The sequence below is a fragment of the Tauraco erythrolophus genome, chromosome 2, assembly GCF_009769465.1.
Source record: "Tauraco erythrolophus isolate bTauEry1 chromosome 2, bTauEry1.pri, whole genome shotgun sequence".
In the NCBI taxonomy this organism is placed as follows: Eukaryota; Metazoa; Chordata; class Aves; order Musophagiformes; family Musophagidae; genus Tauraco; species Tauraco erythrolophus.
This window is the reverse complement of record NC_141466.1, coordinates 132,090,644-132,110,500: the sequence shown is the minus strand read 5'-3', so window position 1 is coordinate 132,110,500 and position 19,857 is coordinate 132,090,644. Positions and strand designations below refer to the sequence as shown.

The window sequence follows — 19,857 nt, the reverse complement described above, 5'->3', positions numbered from 1 at the left end:
GTAAAGTAGCATTCACTGCTGTTTGTTACCTGGCACGGGAGTCACTCTGAAACCATTACTCTTGATTCAGTGGCCCCAAGTGAGGCTACATGGGAATTAAATTCCTTATATTTATATACTGCATACCCCTGTCCAGCTGTGAGCCAGCTCTGCCTCTTACGTTGTCGGTCAGGCTTTTTTTTTTTCCTTTGGCAAACACTGATATAGGGAAGACAGCATGTGATGAGGTATTTTCATTATATTACTTCCAGTAACTGCCAGTTCTTCTGCTCAAGACATGATCAGAAGGACGCAGGAACGCGCTTGCAGCAGCACCAGCTGGAGGGAAGGTCCAGGGGCTTCTGTAAATGACTGAATTGCTCCTCTCCTGCCCAAGAAAGCCTCAGAGCTGGGAGGTCTTTCTCAAACTCTGAACTTTAGCACGCTATCAAGCTTTTTTGCAACCAGCATCTTTTTAGCAACCATCACCTTTTCTTGTAGGGGTAGCAATCCTAAATACTGCACAGCAGGGGCAGGCAGAAGTACATAACCCTGCAGAAGAGCCAGCGCACCAAGTGGGGCTCGTACGCAAAATACAAATTTGGAGGGTAACACGCAAAATACAACAGCTGGAGGAAAGAAGAACTGAATGAGAAGGAAGACCAAGGGACAGGATCACTGACTTTTGAAACGCAAAACGGGAGTGGAATTAAGTATTCTCGACTTCGCAAGGATAAACTGGTTTACTTTGCAATAAGAAGGATTCACGTTAGAGTGGAAAAATTATTCCAACAGGCTACCTAGGGAGACTAGCAATCTCCCTGCGAGTATTTTTCTCATGGGGCAGCCCACACCAGGTGGTGATCTAGCCATGCTCAGTCCTGCAGAGAGCAGGCAGGATCAGAGACAAACATTTGACCCTTTCCCATCTCCAAAGGAAGCTGGAGTGGGGAGCTTTTTGTCTCATCTGCTGCCCCTGACTCAGCAGGTCCTGCAGCCTGCAGAAAAAAAAGACTTTTCTCCCCAAATCCCTCTCAGCCCCAGGACTCTTTTACTCATTCGATGCTGATGATCACCCACCACGCAGCTACAGGCTTCCAGAGTGTCCAGGACCAACGATACCAGCTGCTCCCATCACTGCTCTCCACAGCTTCACAGCCTGGGGCGTCTGAGTTCCCAGTGTCCGAAGGAAACGCCGCTCCGTGCCAGCACGCTGCGCTTGCGGAAGAGACGGAACCGAACCTCTCCTGCGAAAGGCAAAACGAACCCACACCATTCCAGCCCACCTCGGTGTGGCAGGACTGTCCCCACCTGCCCCTGGCCCCCCGACACCCCCAGCACCCTCCCCGTGTCAGGTAGTTTCGTACTTGCGCTGTAGCAATGAGTCTCCTCCACGTTTGCTCCGCGCACGGGGACCTGCCGGCTGGGTACGGCTGGATCTGGGAAGAAGGAAGGAGGTGGTTACGCACGGAGACAACAAGCTGCAAGGACTAGCTAGCCCCTTTCAAATTACCTTTCCTCCTTACTTTGCACCCCCTCTTTTCCAAAATACAGAGCTGTATTGTATTAAAGACACGGAGAGGGCGGTGGATCGCCAGGGTTAGAAACCAGTGCCCTGCCTCCTCCTACCAGAACGCGCCCCGTTTTCACCTGCAACTCCAAAATGGGTCCATAACCCCACCGACAGCGAACCACCCGAGATTTGTCAGTTATCTCGATCGTAAAGCATGTCATTTCTGCTCTTGGTATCAAAGCTTTTCCTTTGGCTCTTTATTTCTCCAGTACTTTCCAAAAAAATCACACAGAATCCAGAATTCAGTGATGACATCATCACCACCCTACAAGAAGTTGCACCTTCGGGTTAGAGCCGCGCATCCTACAAGCACTTTCCACATCTAAATGTGAAACCACACCTTTGGCTTCAACACCATCACTTGTTCTCTTTGTTCCCCTCACAACCCATGTGCTGTTTCCAAATTATTTTCATTTTTCCCTGCTGTCCAGATCTGCTGGTTTGTTTTTTTTATGAAATCCTTGAACAGCCAAACTTGTCACCAGATGGAGAATTAATAAGAACTAAATACAGGGCTCTACTAGATGACTCCAAAATAACAACCAAGTTTCATGGCTAGTTATCTAGTTTTCAATTGAGTGAGCGTGATTCAAAACATCGTAAAATTAATACAAGTTATACTCTGGGGAGTCAGGAGGGCAAATTGAAACCATCATTGCCTTCAGCAACGTCTCCTCTGCCATGTTTTGCACGGGTAGAAGTCAGCAGCTTCCCTCCGTTCTTCCAAGCTCTGCTCATCCGTGCGAGACCCTCGCAGTTCCTGCCTGGATTACCGTTTGTCTCACAGGCGCAAGGAACCAAACCCACGGAAATTTGCGATCAACGTTACACCGTCCCAGTCACAAGCATCACTTGGGCCAAGAGACCAAACCAAAGAGGACAACGTCCACCGAGGAAGAGACTTAATGCAAAGAAACATTCCAAGTGGGCGGGAACCAGATGGCAATCGAGCAGACGGCAAATTTTTATTGTCAACGTAGCTAGCGAGGTATGACTACATTTCCTCTATAGAAAAAGCAACCCAAAAGGCAAAACGAGAGAGGCTTTGAGGACAGTTGTGCTCTCGGCATGCAACATCTTCAGAACCTAAAGAACATGCACGACATTTCTCACAGCGATGCTGCTGACCGTAGCAGGAGAACGATGACGACTCTCTCCGAATCGGCAGCCTGATCCTGGAACCGCGCGGCACACGGACTCCGTCTGGATTCAGCACAAGGTTAGTTTAAAAACCCACCTCCATCTGATGGCAAAGCTGTACTGGGACAGGTTTAGTCACCTTCGTCCTCCAGACACCCCCACTGCTCCTTCCCCAACGCTGAACTAGCTGCCAACGTGTCAACACCACAGTCGTTACCAGGCTTTAACTGTACCCTTTTTAATTTTTTTGTTAAAAATGTCATAAAGACACCATGAATACAAGTACTGCAGTTACATCGATACAAAAAAAGCAATACAAATTAAGCAGCTGAATACAAAAATACATTGAAATACATGAACACCACAACGTAACTCATAGCACTAATCAGAATCGTGTATGCGTGAAAAAAATTAAATAAAAACCTTTTTTGTATTAGACAACTTAGGTATTCTCCACTTTTAACAGTAACTTTCTTCTAGTTATGTACTTCACAATTTCTTCTATATACAGCATAGAATAAAATACTTTTAAAAGATATGACATTTTTAATCCTCAATATGCGATATAGGTCTCTTTTACACTAAGAATATTGACTGCATGAATAAAAACTGTCCATGTCTTACATCAACTGATCAGAAAAGGAGGATCAACGTTTTCCTTGGAAATCATTTGCGCAGGATTTCAATCAGTTGGTAGGTTTGGCTTGATGCGGCAGACAATCCTTGTCCAACAGCGTCTCTCACAGTAATGTACATAATATTGCTTGTGTCTATACAATCATACAAACGTGGCAATCATGTCTAAATGTTGGTTAGGAAAGAGACAGCTCACACATATACAGGGCTCCGGGCTTTCCTCATGACTTATTTACAATGAAAGTGCTTTTATCAGCTCTAACACAATACATGGGGGCGTTTCTACAGGTCAATTATTAGTCTCCCTGAAATTGGAAAAGTATTATATAGAAAATACCACAGCTTTGCAAACACTATAGCGTACTGTCGAACTGCATGTGGTTCCGAGATTAGCAGCTGAAAAGTGTCGATAATTATAATTTAAAAATAAATAAAGCAAAGAGGTAAACCAGTTACAAAACCAGCAGAAAACTGCAATATTCACAACGGTAAAAAGACTTAAAACCAATTGCTAACAAAACGGTGAAGCGGTTGGATCGAAAGTCTTGAAAACATCTTTTAAGGATTTATCATCCGACTCCCCGTCGGGATCGCTCTCCTGCGCCTGCGCGGCCTGTCCCGGCTGCCTGACCTGCCTCGGGTCGCTGTACTGCGGTCTGATCAATCCCGACAGCGCTTGGATCGGGAGATTATGCACCGCCGGGGCAGCGCTGGAGTGTTTAGCCTGAGATTTACTGGTGCTGTTTGCTTTATCTGCAGGAGCTTCCGCTGATCCTTCCGGATTCTTCTCCACGTTCGAGGCAGCCTTCTGCAGCGAAGCGTCTTCCGAGAGACTGGGTTCGTTTTTACCGGAGTTTTTCAAAATACTTTTTTTTCTGGTTCTCTCCGTTCTCTCCCGAAGTAGCCGGCGCCGCGTCCGACGACGAGCCGTGATCTCTCGGATCGTACAAACTAATACCGCTCAGGATGGAGCCCGGAGTTCCCAGCCGGACACCGCTCGACGACAACTTGGGCGCGTACGGAGGCAGAGCATCCGGGTCGGCTTTCGCAGCGGCGCTCTCCGAGGGCTGCGAGGAGCCGGCGGCAGCTCTGGCGAGGCGGGGGTCAAACTTGGGCGGGTGGGAATCCTTCCCGGCTCCGTGGTGCGTCTCCGCGCTCGACAGTCTGTGGAGCCTGGGATCGACGTTTTTTTGTAAGCGGGGATCTCCCAGTTTGCTCGAGCTACTGGCGTGCGAATCCGCCGACGGATCCAAGTAGCCGCTCCTGCTCGCCAAGCTGTTTTTCGCCTTCGCAGCCAGTCGCGGGTCGGCTGGCATCGCGCCGGGATGGGGATCGTTCTTCAGATTCCGCAGTTTATTAAGTCTCTGGTCAGCGATGAGAGGAGGAAGAGGTAAATTGATCGAAGAGACGGGGTCAGGCTTAGGCAGAGGGATTGGGAGCAAGTCCTCGGGCGCCCACACGATGTGCTTGGCGAAGTTTGGTTTCATCAGGGTAACATCCATTTTGATGTGGCTGAACTGCCTCAGCTGAGATCGGGGATCCCTTAACGTCACACCGGGCAAAGGTTCCAACGGTATCAGGAAAGCTCGTTCTCTCAGTTCTCTTTCCGAGTCCTCTTCATCATCATCCATCCCTTTCTGCTTGACTTTAACCCCGGCGTGGGCGTGGTGTAAATCTAGCTTCGCTCCCCCAAGGGACGAGCTGGCATGGCCACCCTCACTGACCTTGTGCATCCTGGGGTCTCGGACGAGCCGGGGGTCCAAGGATGAGGATTCTGACGGCTTCCTGGGGTTGGACCTTGGAGAGGCCCGAAGTCTCGGGTCAGCAGCCTGAGACACTGCGCCTTTTTCTTTTGCCAGCCTCGGATCAGTAGGAATACCGAGCATGTGCTGCTCTGTGGAATGTTGCTGCCGATTCCTAAAATTTTCACTTTGTTTCTTTAAGGTTTTTAGTATTGATTTAACGCTGCTCCCCTCCTCCTCTTCACTACTGGAATACCAGTTGACGTTGTCATCTTAAAAAAAAAAAAAAAAAAAAAAAAAATTATTCAAGCAAAGATCACTAGGGAATACAACACGTTTACACACGTAAAGCACAACTTCTCAGTAAAATCCAACTGAAAAGCCCTGATATTAAAACATCACTCCCTGTATTATTATAACGACCATCATCTAAAATGACAAAAAATCAATTTCAATGAAGAACTGACATAACAGAAAAAACTGTAGCTAGTTGAGATACTCCCAAACTCTGCTGCATTCTTTCCACATAGCTCTCTGTCAATGTTAATCTCAGAAAACAACTTGCTTTCAAACAATTATTTCTACCAGGACTAGTAAAATAAACAAATAAATAAATGAAAACAAAACCCCCACACATTTAAAATCTGAGTCTTGATGAAAACGACCTTCATTGTGGGATGATAGGACAAAAAGTAACATGGCACCTTACAGTAGTCTTAAAACCAGATACATGACAAATGCAGAACTTGCTGCCCTCTTACAATCCAGATCACAAGGTTTTGGGGAGAGGTCAAGATTCAGAAAGGGAAGAAATAAGAATACTTAATTTTGAAGGATCAATTTTCAACTGCCTTCTGCAATCTAGTGGGAAGCTGTGCGCTCAGGTCCACACCCTGAACTCGCCTACTCTCTGAAGGGGACTGGTGGTTTATTCTGGCTCGGAAAAACGAGAAACGAAGGCGAAGCCCACCAGCATCACCACCATCTCACGCACAACAACGCACGTTTCCTCAGCACTTCTTGTACCACACAAATATTCAACAACAGGGAGCGACACGTTGCTGGAGGCAGCGAACAGGAAGGTTTTTCCGTTACTCTGCTTTCCGAAAGCCCTCTAGACGGGAGGACCACTCTCTCTAAAGCACTGGTGAGAAGCCTTCAGTTCAGAGCAGATTACTCTGGGTCACCCTGGTTTTGCACGTAGCCTGAAGGGCTGCACCTCCAGATTTCTCTCATCGTTTGATAAGAATTATATTGGCAACGCCCTCGAAACCATTTCACATGGCAACTGCCTTTTGGTAACACAGAAGATGCATTTCTGGTCACACAACCCAGCAGCCTCAAGAGAAGGGTGCAGCAGGGAGCTGGCCAAGGGACAAGCGGATGCTGTGCGGCTGAATCCAATCTGCAGGCTCGGTGCTCTCCGTTATCCAGGTCACAGAAGAGACATTCAGATTAAACACTGCAAATTTCGGATATCACAGAGGAAAAGTGCTCCTCTAGAGAAACGGAACGTGCAGAAAAGATCAAGAGGCATAACTGAATAAACAGAATCCAAGCTGCACTTGCAGTCCTGGCAGTTAGAAACAACCCCCCTTCTGTTTCAATCAGGGATTTTAGGAAGTAATTGAGTTATCAACAACAGAACCTTTTAAAAGTGTGAACTGTATCCAAAAATTATCCACAGATCTTTCTAGTTGGAACCAGAACACAGCAACTAAGCGTATACTAAAATCCTGGAACAAGCTGGGAACTTGCACGTTCACGGCAATTGTGAACGGTAACGTGATGAAAATCCAAGTCGAGGGGTTTGTTCCAGGCTCACCCACAGTCAGTAAGCACGTTTAGAACTCTAACAAAATGATCGTTACCTTCGTCTTTGCTCATTGCCCTCTGACCCTGGCTGCTGACAGAGTCTCCATCTCTTTGATGCTTTTGACTGAGCCTTACATAGAGGGCCTTCTGCATTGCTGGAAGAAAATCCGGGACGTTAATGGCTGGTTTATGGCCCATGTGGCTGCCCATGCAGTCTGACTCGCTTCCACCTTGGTGCGACTCCTGAGCCATGAGGTGAGCCTGGTGATCTGTAAATTCTCCATGCCATGTTCCATCTGCAGTACGAAAACACCCAGTTAGCAGCTAACCCGTGCAAGCTGTTACAGCAGAGGAGATAAAACATAAAACACAACCGAGCAAAACTAATGTGACTTCTGTCACACGACTGGAAAGCATCATAGAATCACAGAACGGTTTGGGTTGGAAGGGACCTCAAAGACAATCTAGTTCCAACCCCCCTGCCATGGGCAGGGACACCCTCCACTACACCAGGTTGCCCAAAGCCTCATCCAGCCTGGCCTTGAACACTGCCAGGGATGGGGCAGCCACAGCTTCTCTGGGCAACCTGTTCCAGTGCCTCACCACCCTCAGAGGGAAGAATTTCTTCCTTATATCCAATCTAAATCTCCACTCTTTCAGTTTAAATCCATTGCCCCTTGTCCTGTCGCTACAAGCCCTTGGAAAATGTCCCTCTCCAGCTTTCCTGTAGCCCCTTTAAGCACTGGAAAGCTGCAATAAGATCACCCCGGAGCCTTCTCTTCTCCAGGCTGAACAGCCCCAACTCTCTCAGCCTGTCTCCATAGCAGAGGAAAAAAGCATCAGCTGAAAAAGCCTATGCGCTGAAGACATTCCAGGAGGTTTGGCTTTCTATCCAAAATTCTTCCAGCTGCTGCTCAGCTCTGGAGCCATGATGTTTTGATACCGCACACAACCGCAAAGCAACCGTACCAAGGAACAACAATTTTTCAGTGTCCTTACCACCGGAGTTATTAGCTGGCTGGAAGTTATGGACAGCTTGATGGGAGTAGTAATTGTCATAGAAATCAGCCGGGTTCTGAATGGGCTCGTAACTCATATTGGGCTGCCGTTCCCCGGGAATCTGCTGGTACTGCGGCCCCGGAGGGCAGTGATTCTCCCTCGGCATATTCACCATATGTCCTTGAACTCCCGGGGCGTTGTACGATCCACCGAGCCCCGGCGGCGTGAGAGGCGGCCCGCCTTGCTGCCCTTGCATTGGCATACCAGTCTGGCTCTGCGGCCCGAGGAAGCCTGGCGGAACGCCCTGCATGGGGGGGCTCTGTGGCATTCCCGGGCCTTGAGGCCCTCCGCAGGGATGGTGTCCGGGAGAACCTGGGTGCATCGGCGGCCCGTTATGTCCTTGTGACATGCCGGGTCCTGGCCCTGGACTCGAACCTGGATTGTACATATGTTGAGAATGTGGGTCGTTTCCCTGAAACGGTGGTCGTGGTGGCGATGCACTGTTGTAGAAGGTCGGTGGCCTGCAGGCAAAAAAAAATTAGCGGGTCAAACTCTGCACCTACAAAGATCAAAACCCAATTAGCCATCTGCTTCCCCTCCTCACTCTTACGGATGTCTGTTCGTACTTATTTGACCTTAAGTTGGATAAAAATCTGAAAGAAGCAAAATAATTTTAAAAGAGAGTAACTATCTACGTTACACTTGACAGAGCTGTCTGAAGTAGAACGTTTTTTCAGTATTAGCACATGCAGAACTGGACATTTGCTGCAACTACGAGTTATGACCACCCCAAGGCCAACAGTCTCCATCAGAAGCGTCGATTGGCTTCGGTCAAGAACGAGCTAACTGTATGAAGAGTTCAGAAGAGAATGGACATCGCTCAACCAAGAGCCAAAACCAAGAGCCAACGGAGTGACTTTCTGGAAGGTCACGGCTCAGTAAGTTCTCTTCTATGGAAAGCATGAAATAAGTAAATAATTCTGACAGATGATTAACTTAGCAATATACTCAGAAGCAGATACCTCTGACGGAAATGATGAGAATTGTTTAAGTATTTATGCAGCCATGTTTTATGGAGAGTTCTATGCAAAATTCTAACACCTACTTTTTTCCAATTTTGTGTGCTAAATCCACAGTGGGCTTCACAACTATTTCGAAGAGAGATGGGATTTTCTTGTAGTCTCCTGAAGGATCTTGATAGTTTTCTAGATCAGACTCAGAAAACGGATATTGCTCTGGTGGGGTTGGCAGAAGTCCAACGCCTGGTGGTGGCTTAGGGAGAGGAACGATGCCACGCTTTCTGAGTTCCTCCAGTTCTTTCTCATCTTCATTTTGGGGTTCCTCCTCCGTATTCAAAACCTAGAACAAAGCAACGCAGCAAACACCTCGCTAATTTTGCAGTCTATGCAATCCAATTTAGTCTTGCACATTCCATTTAAATACAATTACCTGCTACAATACTGCTATGTATGGACACCAAACTCAGATGAATTATAAATCTATTGTTACTTGTTCCACAGGACACCGATTCACTGCCAGAAAGAAAACTATTCCTGTAGGCAGGAAAGGACAATTTCACCCAAGTCTCTTTCCTTCAAATAGTAATTTTAAGTGACAGAAATTGAAGGACTTCAGATTCATAACGTTCCTAGTGTTAAATTCAGGCCACTTTTCTGTTAAGGCTTGTGCTACAGTAACTGGAGAGAGACACAAATATCCTGCTTAACATAAAGGTGAAGATTTCATGAATCATTCAGAGGAGGCACCTCATTCCTTTCTCCACCCTGCGTGCAGCAGTCAGTCAGATGGTATCTAACAGCTGAAGGCAGACAGCACAGAAGCCACACTCCTTTTTAGAGAGTACACGAAGACTTCCACAGAAAGGGACGCAAAAGAAAGCTCATGGGCAGAAACTTGAGTTGTGAAAATAAAAAAAGTCTGATACAGCTGAAAAATAACTGAACAAGTGATGGCAAATGGAATTCCTGGTATCGAACCTGCCCACAGACTCCCAAGGAAGCTCAACATCATTAACTGTTTACCATCACACTCCTCAAGAATCCCACGGAAATTCCCAGCAACCTCTCCCCTATTCTTTCTAGCAACAAACCTTGTCTTTACAGACTACGAATCACTCACCTTATCCAGCAGCTCTTTTGTTTCTGCAGTCAGGGGAGCATGAGAAAATTTGCACTTATCTCCTTGATAGCACTTGGCTCCTGTATGGTAGAACTTGCAAGGGAATTCATGTAAGCAATGTGTTAAGGATTCCCAGTTTGCACCATTGGGCAAGTTTATGAAATTCAGCTGTCGACTCTCCTTCAGTTCTTCACCAGTACATAAACTTCCCAAAGATTAAGTACTGGTGAAGAATATGGTTAAGAACTTTGAAAGCTAACAACCAACTTACTTAGTATCATTTAACATTCTACTAACAATTACATTATTGTGGCTTTAACATTACTTTTTGACTTAATTCTAAAATTGTGATTAAAAAGATGAAGGTCTCAATCCTGGAATAAAACACAAGCGCTATACAACAAGAACAGGTCAGAGTTTTAAAAGTACGTGGACAAATGCATCATCTAACTTTAAGGGGTTTTATCTTTTAAAACATCCAAAAATCTTAAAACCAAAAACAAACCAGCAATTTTATACATATTTTCTCCTCCTAAGTATTTGAGCAGAGAAATAATCTTCTTGGGGTAAATTGACATAGTTTTTGGTATAGTCTCTTAAGAAAAGAAATAGCTACCCTTAAAAATAACTTACATCAACTAAGAGTAAATATAAATTTCAGTTTAATTCAAGTTGGGGTTTTTTTTAAAGGATATTGTGCAAATAAATGCAGTTCTCTCCTTTGGTGCAGTAACCCTGTATGTAAAACTTGCAGATTTCCTTTTTCTTTTCAATCTCTGCGTCATGATCAAATTTACACTGCTCTCCCTACAAACAAACAAAAAAAAACACAAGAAAAAACATTATCCATCCGAAACACAGAGTAATTCCATTTCATATTTAAAGAAAAACATCCTCCTCAGCTGAATTTAAACTTTTTATCTTTACTAACACAGCACTGCATCATAAGCGTGTCCCTAAAAACTGTGAATAGGGGGGCCTGGACAAAGAGAAACAATTCCTGAATCGGGATTCAGCCAGGAATATCTGTAGTGGTCACAGAAAACAAGCTGGCCTTACAATACCAGTTCTCTCCTCTGCCTCCACCTAGCAATTTGCATCAAAAAAGCATTTAAACAAATACTTTACTGAAATTCTTTTCCAAATAAATGGAAAACCTGATTCTGTTTTACGGGTGTGTGTGAGAATTTAAAAGTCCAACAAGCAAACTCTTAAGACTCTTCCACGTAGGAAAAATAGAGTCCAAATAATCTCAAGTTTATATCAACCGTATCATGTTATACATTAGCTGGAGAGGTTTTTTGCGTGTTTTTTGTATTTATTTTCATGAACAACACACTAAGTGCTCTTTCAGCCACTTGTTTAAAACTGAAGGTGGCAGCAAATACTCATCTCACTGAGCAAGGTACACTAAAATATACAAAAGCAGCAACAAATGCATTGTTCCCAGTTTCCCCCTGGCTTGGGGAAAAAAGCACACTCATTTTCACTTTGACTGTTTGAAAACGAAAGGAAACTCTTCCACCTCTAAACACACCGAGGAACCAAACGTAAATGGTGCACTCACTTCTTCGGGAAGCAGGCAGCTTTTCCTAAGTGTGTTTTATAACTGACTCAACTAGTCTCACATCGGAGGACTCAACTCCACAGCAGCATAAGCTTCAAAACGAAGCAACAGCAAATTATTTTTATGTAATAAGAGACTATCTTGCTAGAGCTTTTGCTTGACAGCTGACTGCTCTGAAAAGCATTCTCTTCTTTCTGCTGCCTTCCACTTGCTGCCTGAAGGAAGACGATTCTTTGGTAGGGGAACTATTACTACAACCCCATTTTTCACTTGAGAGGGAGAAATAATTTGGCATAATTAAGCAATTCCTTCAATGTTTCGAAATTAGCATTAGCACATAAAAGAGAAATAATCTAAGACATTCAGAAAGCATTGCCTATTTACAGACTTTGTACTTGTATGATTTGTGTGTTTCCATATGATACATTGTCAGTGCAAGTTTATGATACTATCACAGATGTTTTAACCGTACACACTAATAAGCAAACACATTCATTTTGTTATAATTCCAAACGCGTAACAGAAGGGGACGTTTTTCCACAAGTACTTCTGTTGGCATTTATCTACAAACACACAAAACACCGAGTTTCAACATACAAGTTCTCTTCCCATCAGCTGAAGTCAGAAAAGAACGGAGCATATTCTCCCCCTCCGCACAGCAAAGACAACCGACAGACGCGGCGCGTAATTACCTTGATACACCTCCCCTCAAGGAAGTATTTACAAATTTGTTTGCCTTTGTGTTCCACTGTATGCTGATTGATGAACTCCTGACTCATATTAACCCATTTCTTCACTGGTTTGCCATCCTGTAAGAGAAATGAACATCTGACTGATGCACGCTTATTAAGCAGAGTTGCAAAAATTTTAGAGTGTACTTGGTGCACTAATTACCCCAAAATGTGGTTAACTACACCGTGATTTAAGTTCTTAAAACGATTATACCCACAGCTCGAAGTAAAGGTAAATACACACACTTTTTCTTAGCTGCTTTAATACAGAGTCTTTTTTATAAATGCAACGAAATCAGAAACTTCTTCCAATCCAACAGAACACAAATAACTTCATCTGCCAACGCCGGAACGCAGGGCTGGCCCCAGGGCACCCACAAAGCAGATGAAGGGCACCTCTGCAGCCAGCCAGGAGCTGAGCAATCACCCAGGCTTCCAGGCAGAAGAAAAATAACCCGTTTGCTTGCAGCGTGAGACAAAGCAGAGAGGAGGCACGATTCAGTCATGACCTAACGTGCAGGAATTATGATGTACCTGGTGAGGCAAATTATTGTTCCCTCTTATGATTTGACTCCCATGTGGCATCTGCACTCGAGATAAACTAAAGAAACTGCAGTAAACTCATAGAATGGTTAGGGCTGGAAGAGACCTTCAAAGGTCATCTAGTCCAACCCCCCTGCAAGGAACAGGGATATCTCCAACTAGATCAGGTTGCTCAGGGCCTCGTCCAACCTGGCCTTGAATGTCTCCAGGGATGGAGCATCCACCACCTCTCTGACCAGAGAGTCTGGGAGGGGTGCTGAGGGGGCCTGGCAGAGCTCCTGAGGCCGTGGAAGTAGATGGCCTTTAACAAACTGATGTCTGTGACACTGCAACAGAGGGAAGCAGGGAATGTCTTCTGTGCAGTGCCAGGTGTTGCCTACTGACCCGGTGATAGCAGGAAACGGCCCATTCCCATTTCCCGTTTTCCCGAAAACGAGCAGGGATCTGACTGCTGGGTAGGGACTTCTCAAACGGAGCGGATGTGGTTGTCCACAGTCACCACACCGCATGGTGAGCACACACCATCCGCAGCACATCAAGCCCCCGGTCTCGTTCTGCTCGGCAAATTAAGCAATGTCACAGAACATTAACACTAAGAATGACGAGCGGAATTTGTTGACATTGAGAAGCAGAAGTCTTCGAGCTAGAAATGCCATTCCTGGATCAGTCAACATCCATTTTCTACTCTGAACACATTAATGCCAGAGAAACCTCAGCTGCTTCAGACACAGCAGCTTCGAACCTAATAACTGATGCTCTTCAAAGATTAATGCAAACATCACACGGACACGATGCCACAAGTCTCTCTGGCAGGATTGCAAACCAGTGCTGTCCCATGCCACACAGCACTTGAAACAATGGCCCGAGGAAGGCTGAAACGCTCCCACCGTGTCTCCAAGAATCCCAGGGACGTCACCGTGCGGCTCGAGAGTCTTGGTGGTTACCCCACCGCACCGCACAGCATCCGCATCGTTGTTTCGCTGGAGCCAGAAGCCCAGGTTTTTGTATCCCGCCTCTCAGTCCTGCTGGGACCTGCCTGCAGCTGCCTCCTCCCCTCCAGCCTTCCCTATGGCTCAGGAGAAGCACTGGTCGACAGGGCACGCTCTACAGCATCAGGAAGGAGGAGTCCTACAAACAGGCATGGTGCTGGGAGATCAAACAGCTGCCCTTTTCCCTACCACATGGAGGGCAGGGTAGGGAACATCTGATGGGGACCACCCAGGAGCCCCAGAGAGCTGGGCCAGCTGGAGAACACGGGGAAAATTAACAGGGCTGAATCATCCACCACCGCATCAGCGAGACGGCAGCCGTGTGCATTCTTGGGTGCAGGAGGGAGGAGAACCACAGACAGCTGAGTTGCACTATACAGACTTAAATACCATTTAGCTTCAATAATGGTTTCCAGCCACGGATGGATTTGATCCATTAATCATCAATTTTGTATTGGTTTTCATTTAAATGAAGACTGGAGTGAGGAATTTACAAACACTGTGGCAATGCTGAACACTGTGTCTTCTCTCGCTCCTGCGCAAAAAATTACTAAATGAAAATCAAGGTCGTATATATTTCCCCAGTCACAGCTTTGGAAAGAGAAGGAGAGTTCTTGATGATTCAGACAAAAATTGGCAAAAGCTGTGAAGGCATCCATTTTCTTTGCTGAAAAATCTGCGGTGAACTGGTAGTAGCAAAACAACTTATTTCAGATAAAGTTAACATTGAAGTTCATGCATCATTCAAAACCAGAGCTCATAAACCACTTTCTGTTAGTTTTTCCATATTTCCAAGAAAAACGAGAAAATTATGTATTAAGTTATCAACCCTACTTTGTACATCAAGTGCTGGAAAATTCTGGGAATTTCCTAGGTAAGAGAAAAAAGTTTAAAGATATTTTTTAAAAATATTTTTTCTATTAAATATATTTTTTAAAGAAAGTTTAAAGCTATTTTTCAATACTCCTCCATTAAAGCAAAGCATCCAGTGACTTGAAACAACTACATTAGGAATCCAACTTTAATTCCACATACCTCGTGAAAGCCATCGGATCCTTTATTGCCCCCTCTTCCCCTTCCACGATCTTTACGCTTCAATTTCTTCTGCATTCCGCGCCCTCGGCCGACATTGTAATTATTACCTCTTTGAGAAATACCTGAAAAACAGCAACAACCTCTTTGAACACCCTCAGAAAGTAAAGACAAACGGTTCCCTAGTGACATCCAACAAACTGAACATCCACCTTCTTGCAGTCGGAATCACCAGGTGGCAAGCGCAACTACACCAGCCCACTGTAATTCTGTGCGACCTGCTCTCCAAAAAGCTCTCCAGATCAATAGCAGGCTGACAAACTGAATATTAATGGTATTAATGGTTTACTGGTAACTGTTTGGAAGCCTCAAGAGGGTAATTATCCAGCTACCAGCATGCCTGGAGTCATGGTCTCCACTAAAACCCCCGAGACAGTGTCTGCTTTGTCATCAATTTAAACCCAAAGAAAACCAGTTAGAAAGTCCTGCGGACATCACGCTCGCTTCAGGCGGCAGCAAGGCTGATTCCAGCAAAAACACCTCGACTTCATCTCAGGTGATTTGCAGACACAAGATTTTGAAGCAGTATTGCCAAGCAGCACATCAAAAGCCACTTTTGTCTCTGCTAAAAAGATTCTGCCCATCTTTTGCCAATTCATTTTACTGTGAACCCAACCAGCATCCAATAAATCTTCACTGTAGTAAATGAAAGACAGCTTTGTGTAGCACGCAGGATCTTCCCGAGAACTGGTGAGGTATTCACACTGTCATACAAAACCCTGCCCAAATTTTGCCTGGGAGACAAACCTTTAGCCACGATTAAAGGGAGAGAATTTTGCAAATTGAAGCAGCGGTTTCTGAAGGAAGAACTTGATCTCACAGAAAAAGAGATGAGAACAAGTTAAGCGTTTCTAGATGGTGGATCAGGCTACGTTTGTCCATGGCACACACTGCCTCCGTCGCCTGACCCAGACGACCGGGTCGTCAGAAATTCCCTTCCCAATACGGAGGCCAGAGACAAAAAGTGGCCCAGCGAACTGCACTACCACGGCAAGGAAACGCTCCGACACCAAATGAAAGGTGCAAGGAAGAACGTTTCCATAACTAGGCTTGCTTCAGCAAGGCATGAAATAAGGGCAGCAGGACTCTTTTAGGAATACGTTGCTTAAGAGGAATACTTTTTCACCAGCATTTGTATCGGCCCAACTTTGAATGCAAGAAAAGTTGGGAAAAAAAAAATAAAAGGATACGAGTACACTTGAGGGACATACTAATAAAAGTACTCAGGCACCTATCAAAATTCCTAGGTGCTTCATTTTTTTAGCAGGGGTCTAAATGAGGTTTTGGAATTGATATATTTACATTCCTCCCCCTAATCGGGTCCCATTTCAGACTTTCATAAACTACACCAGAAAGTCACTCTACGGCCCTATGATTTCTTACTCAAGCAGTTGCATAACAAAGATCTTGGCTTTTTACAAGGGTTTTACTTAGAATCATAGAATCACAGAACGGTTTGGGTTGGAAGGGACCTCAAAGATCATCCAGTTCCAACCACCCTGCCATGGGCAGGGACACCCTCCGCTACACCAGGTTGCCCAAAGCCTCATCCAACCTGGCCTTGAACACTGCCAGGGATGAGGCAGCTACAACTTCTCTGGGCAACCTGTGCCAGTGCCTCACCACCCTCAGAGAGAAGAATTTCTTCCTTATTAACTAATCGAAATCTCCCCTCTGTCAGTTTAAAGCCATTTCCCCGTGTCCTATCACTACACACCCTTGGAAAAAGTCCCTCTCCAGCTTTCCTGTAGGCCGCCTTTAAGTACTGGAAGGCTGCAACTTCTTTATTTACTACGTACACATTAAATCCTTCTCCAATATGGGCATCAGCGTGAACACAGGACGTTACTCCTTCACGATGAACAAGGTTATCACTTACTGATGGGAGGTGCCAGCTCAGAGGAAAGCCACCACTGGCAGCTCGCTTCATTCAGCGCTCGAGACAAACATCCTGAAACGATGCACGACACAACTGCTGCCACCACCCACTACTACAGTGAACGATTCAAAGTGCCTTACCTTTCTGGATCCCCTTCATCCCCTGTTTTTTCAGGGGTTCTTTCGGGAACGGAGGTCCTAAATCAGTACTGGAGGTCTCTTTAGCTTGCCTGTACTGTTTAAGCTGATCAGCAAAATCTTCGTCCTTTTCTTCCTCATTATAATTCCCAAAGTTTTCATCACTGTAATGACTGTAGTCGTCATACTCCTTACTTTTTACAGGTTTTTTATGTTGCATTTTCTGTGAACTCATGTAATTTCCTGATACGTGTCCATGCTGCATGAAAGGGATTGCATTGTTTAGAAGCAACTCAGTATTTCAAAAAACACCCCTCCAAACTCCTCTACAAAACCAAGTGCTTTTACGCTGGTTTATGTCATGCTGTCCACCAGATTTGCAGAAGCAGGCATCGATGCTGCACAATGAAAATCAGTTACTCAGTAAAAACTACTACTTTTGATTCCGAATGCATCAAAATAGGAAAAAAAGATAAAAAAGAACAGCATCTATACTCCAGAAAACTTTGCAGTGGGGCTGACAAAGCATTTTTAACGTATGCAGTCCTAAGTGTGCTACGTGCTACTTAGATGAAATACAATTAAAATAAAATCTTTCCCTTCATCATCTCAATATCTTGACAATCTTGGACACAGACGATGCAATCTGTCCTGTCTCCATCAGCCAGGATGAAACACTGCTTATGACCTCTCCTAAGCCAGCACTGTGCCTTCTCCAATTTCTGCAGACAGGATCTTCAGTTCGTTAATAAATTAGGCTGGCTTAGAGGTTTCTGGAGTGGTTTCAGGCTAAAAGGAGAAGTCTTCTCTCCTCTGAAGCACCAGAGTTTCATCAAGCCTCTAGATACTCTATCGCAGCTTTAGAGAATGGCATTCTATTTCACCCAGAGGACTCAGAAAAGCCAGGACAGAATGAACTATCAGAAAGCAGAATCATCTCTAGATATTTAAAGTCAGCTTTTCAAGAGCTGTTTCCTCTCAGTACAGTCTAAATCCAATGCAGGCGATAACAAAGATATCTTAATTGTTGCCTGACGGAGGAAAAAAAAAGCATCAGGCTTGTTTACACCACCTACACTCATGCCACAGATAATGCTTTACATTTGGAAATCTACCCAAGGAGACGAGAACTTGACGTGTTTCCTGAAACGTGTGAGCACGAGCCCCGTGATGAAGTCAGCCTTCAAAACCTGCATCATTGACCTTTGCGGTTTTTAAATCCCACCTAAACAAAGAACATGAGAAATGAGTTTCAAACGATACTACCTGACTGAACGAAGAATCATAATCTCTGTATGAAGAGCTGCTACTCTTTTTATGTGGTCTTTCTGCACGCTCAATATCAGAGTCATGGCTGTAGTCTGAACTGTCATCACTGGAGGGGGAGTTATGCTGAAAAAAAAAAAAAGAAAATAGCTCTCTCAAACGTTCTTGTATAATTCCGTGTGTAACTGGTCTGCTGTGTGTGTACTCAAAGGAAGCATTAGCCCAATAAATGAAAATATTCTCTTAATTCTCACGAAGCTCTGCTTCTGGGGGAAGCTAAAGAAAGCACACTCTTTGATGACCTGCTCTTTTTATCAGAGAAAGAGATCTGATCTGAGGAGGCTTCTGCGTGCACCGAGGGCTACGTGGTTTCGTCGGGTTATATCAGCTTCCTACGGGTCCCTTTGAGCCCTGCTTCTTTGTGGCACAGCAGGGATGCTTCTGGCAGGCTAACGAATCTGGGAGATGGCTAGGAACTTGCATGTGACCGTGGAAATGATTGGCATCCTGTCATTTTGCCCGGGAGAAAACTCAGCAGTACTGCGTTACAAGTGTTTTATTTAGATTCACTTTTTGGCAGAAAATTTAGAGGGAAACCACGTGAGAATTCTGTATTTCTGTGATTTTTAAAAAAGGACCATCAGGTTTAACTTTCTAGGTTAAAATTTTATAAGCCTCTTGCATTTATTTAAGTCAATTAAAATATATAGACACATTATCTTAATGAATTTTACTAAAGAGTTCGCTTCACTAGCACGAAATCTTTTCTTTCCATAAATATGACAATTAGCACAAAAAGTGAAACTGATAAATTGCCTCTTATCCTAAAAAACTCTCAAATCTCTATGGTTCAGCTACCATTACTGTTGTCAGTGGCCAGGGCTTAACTTACACCGCTGCTTAACGGCAGAGAGGAAAATGCTCATAAATGTCAGTATTTTGTACACTGCTATTAATAGAAATATTGAAATAAATGAGCATCCGATGAAGATGTGTGTAACAAATAGCGTAGTTATACCCACAGTCTGATTTTGTGCTCCTTTTAAACACAACCAGATGAAAACCAAGCTTATTTAGGCAAAGCTAACAAGCAAGTTTCCAAACTACCATTTGAAATGTGCTATGCCTGGATTATTTAATGGTTTATTGTCTCTTACCCCACAAAAACTGTTACTGAAACGTGGGAATGTTCCTTCCATGTGTTGAAAGTCTATTTAAACAAATTATTTATCATTGAAGTGCACTGGTAAGACAGGAATCCTAAAACCTGCCCTCAGAGACCGAAGATTGCCTAAATAGCAATAAAACCATTTTCCATTTCCTCTCTAATTCCCTGGATTCTTGTCTAAACCTGGAAACCTGGAATCAAAACCAGCACCTCCAGTATTTTGGTTTGCATTTCCTAACCTTATGCTTATCCCGTCGCCTCCTCTTTGATTTTTTCTTTTCTTTTTCTTTTTTGCGTTTCTTCCGCGATTTTCTATGTCCTTTTTCATTTTTCTGTTTATCGTCACCTTTTGTACCATGTTCTTTCACGTCTTCATAGGCTGCATCATCTATTTCACCATCTTCTAGCTCTCCATCTTCTCTGTAGGAGGAAAAATACCAACACAATAAAATTACACGTTAC

The 19,857-nt window shown here is 44.6% G+C and overlaps 1 protein-coding gene across 1 annotated transcript in view; it reads right to left on the bottom strand.

Annotated features, from left to right (window-relative positions):
* Nucleotides 1-2,782: 2,782 nt before the first annotated feature.
* Nucleotides 2,783-19,857, bottom strand: part of ZC3H6 (zinc finger CCCH-type containing 6) — a 28,259-nt gene continuing 11,184 nt past the window's right edge. The window contains 12 exon segments of the mRNA XM_086631934.1: nucleotides 2,783-4,202; nucleotides 4,204-5,342; nucleotides 6,942-7,181; nucleotides 7,885-8,405; nucleotides 8,990-9,243; nucleotides 10,024-10,133; nucleotides 10,719-10,830; nucleotides 12,283-12,399; nucleotides 14,889-15,010; nucleotides 16,965-17,220; nucleotides 18,228-18,353; nucleotides 19,635-19,815. Coding sequence (XP_086488060.1) covers nucleotides 3,840-4,202; nucleotides 4,204-5,342; nucleotides 6,942-7,181; nucleotides 7,885-8,405; nucleotides 8,990-9,243; nucleotides 10,024-10,133; nucleotides 10,719-10,830; nucleotides 12,283-12,399; nucleotides 14,889-15,010; nucleotides 16,965-17,220; nucleotides 18,228-18,353; nucleotides 19,635-19,815 — 3,541 coding nt within the window. The 3' untranslated portion in view covers nucleotides 2,783-3,839.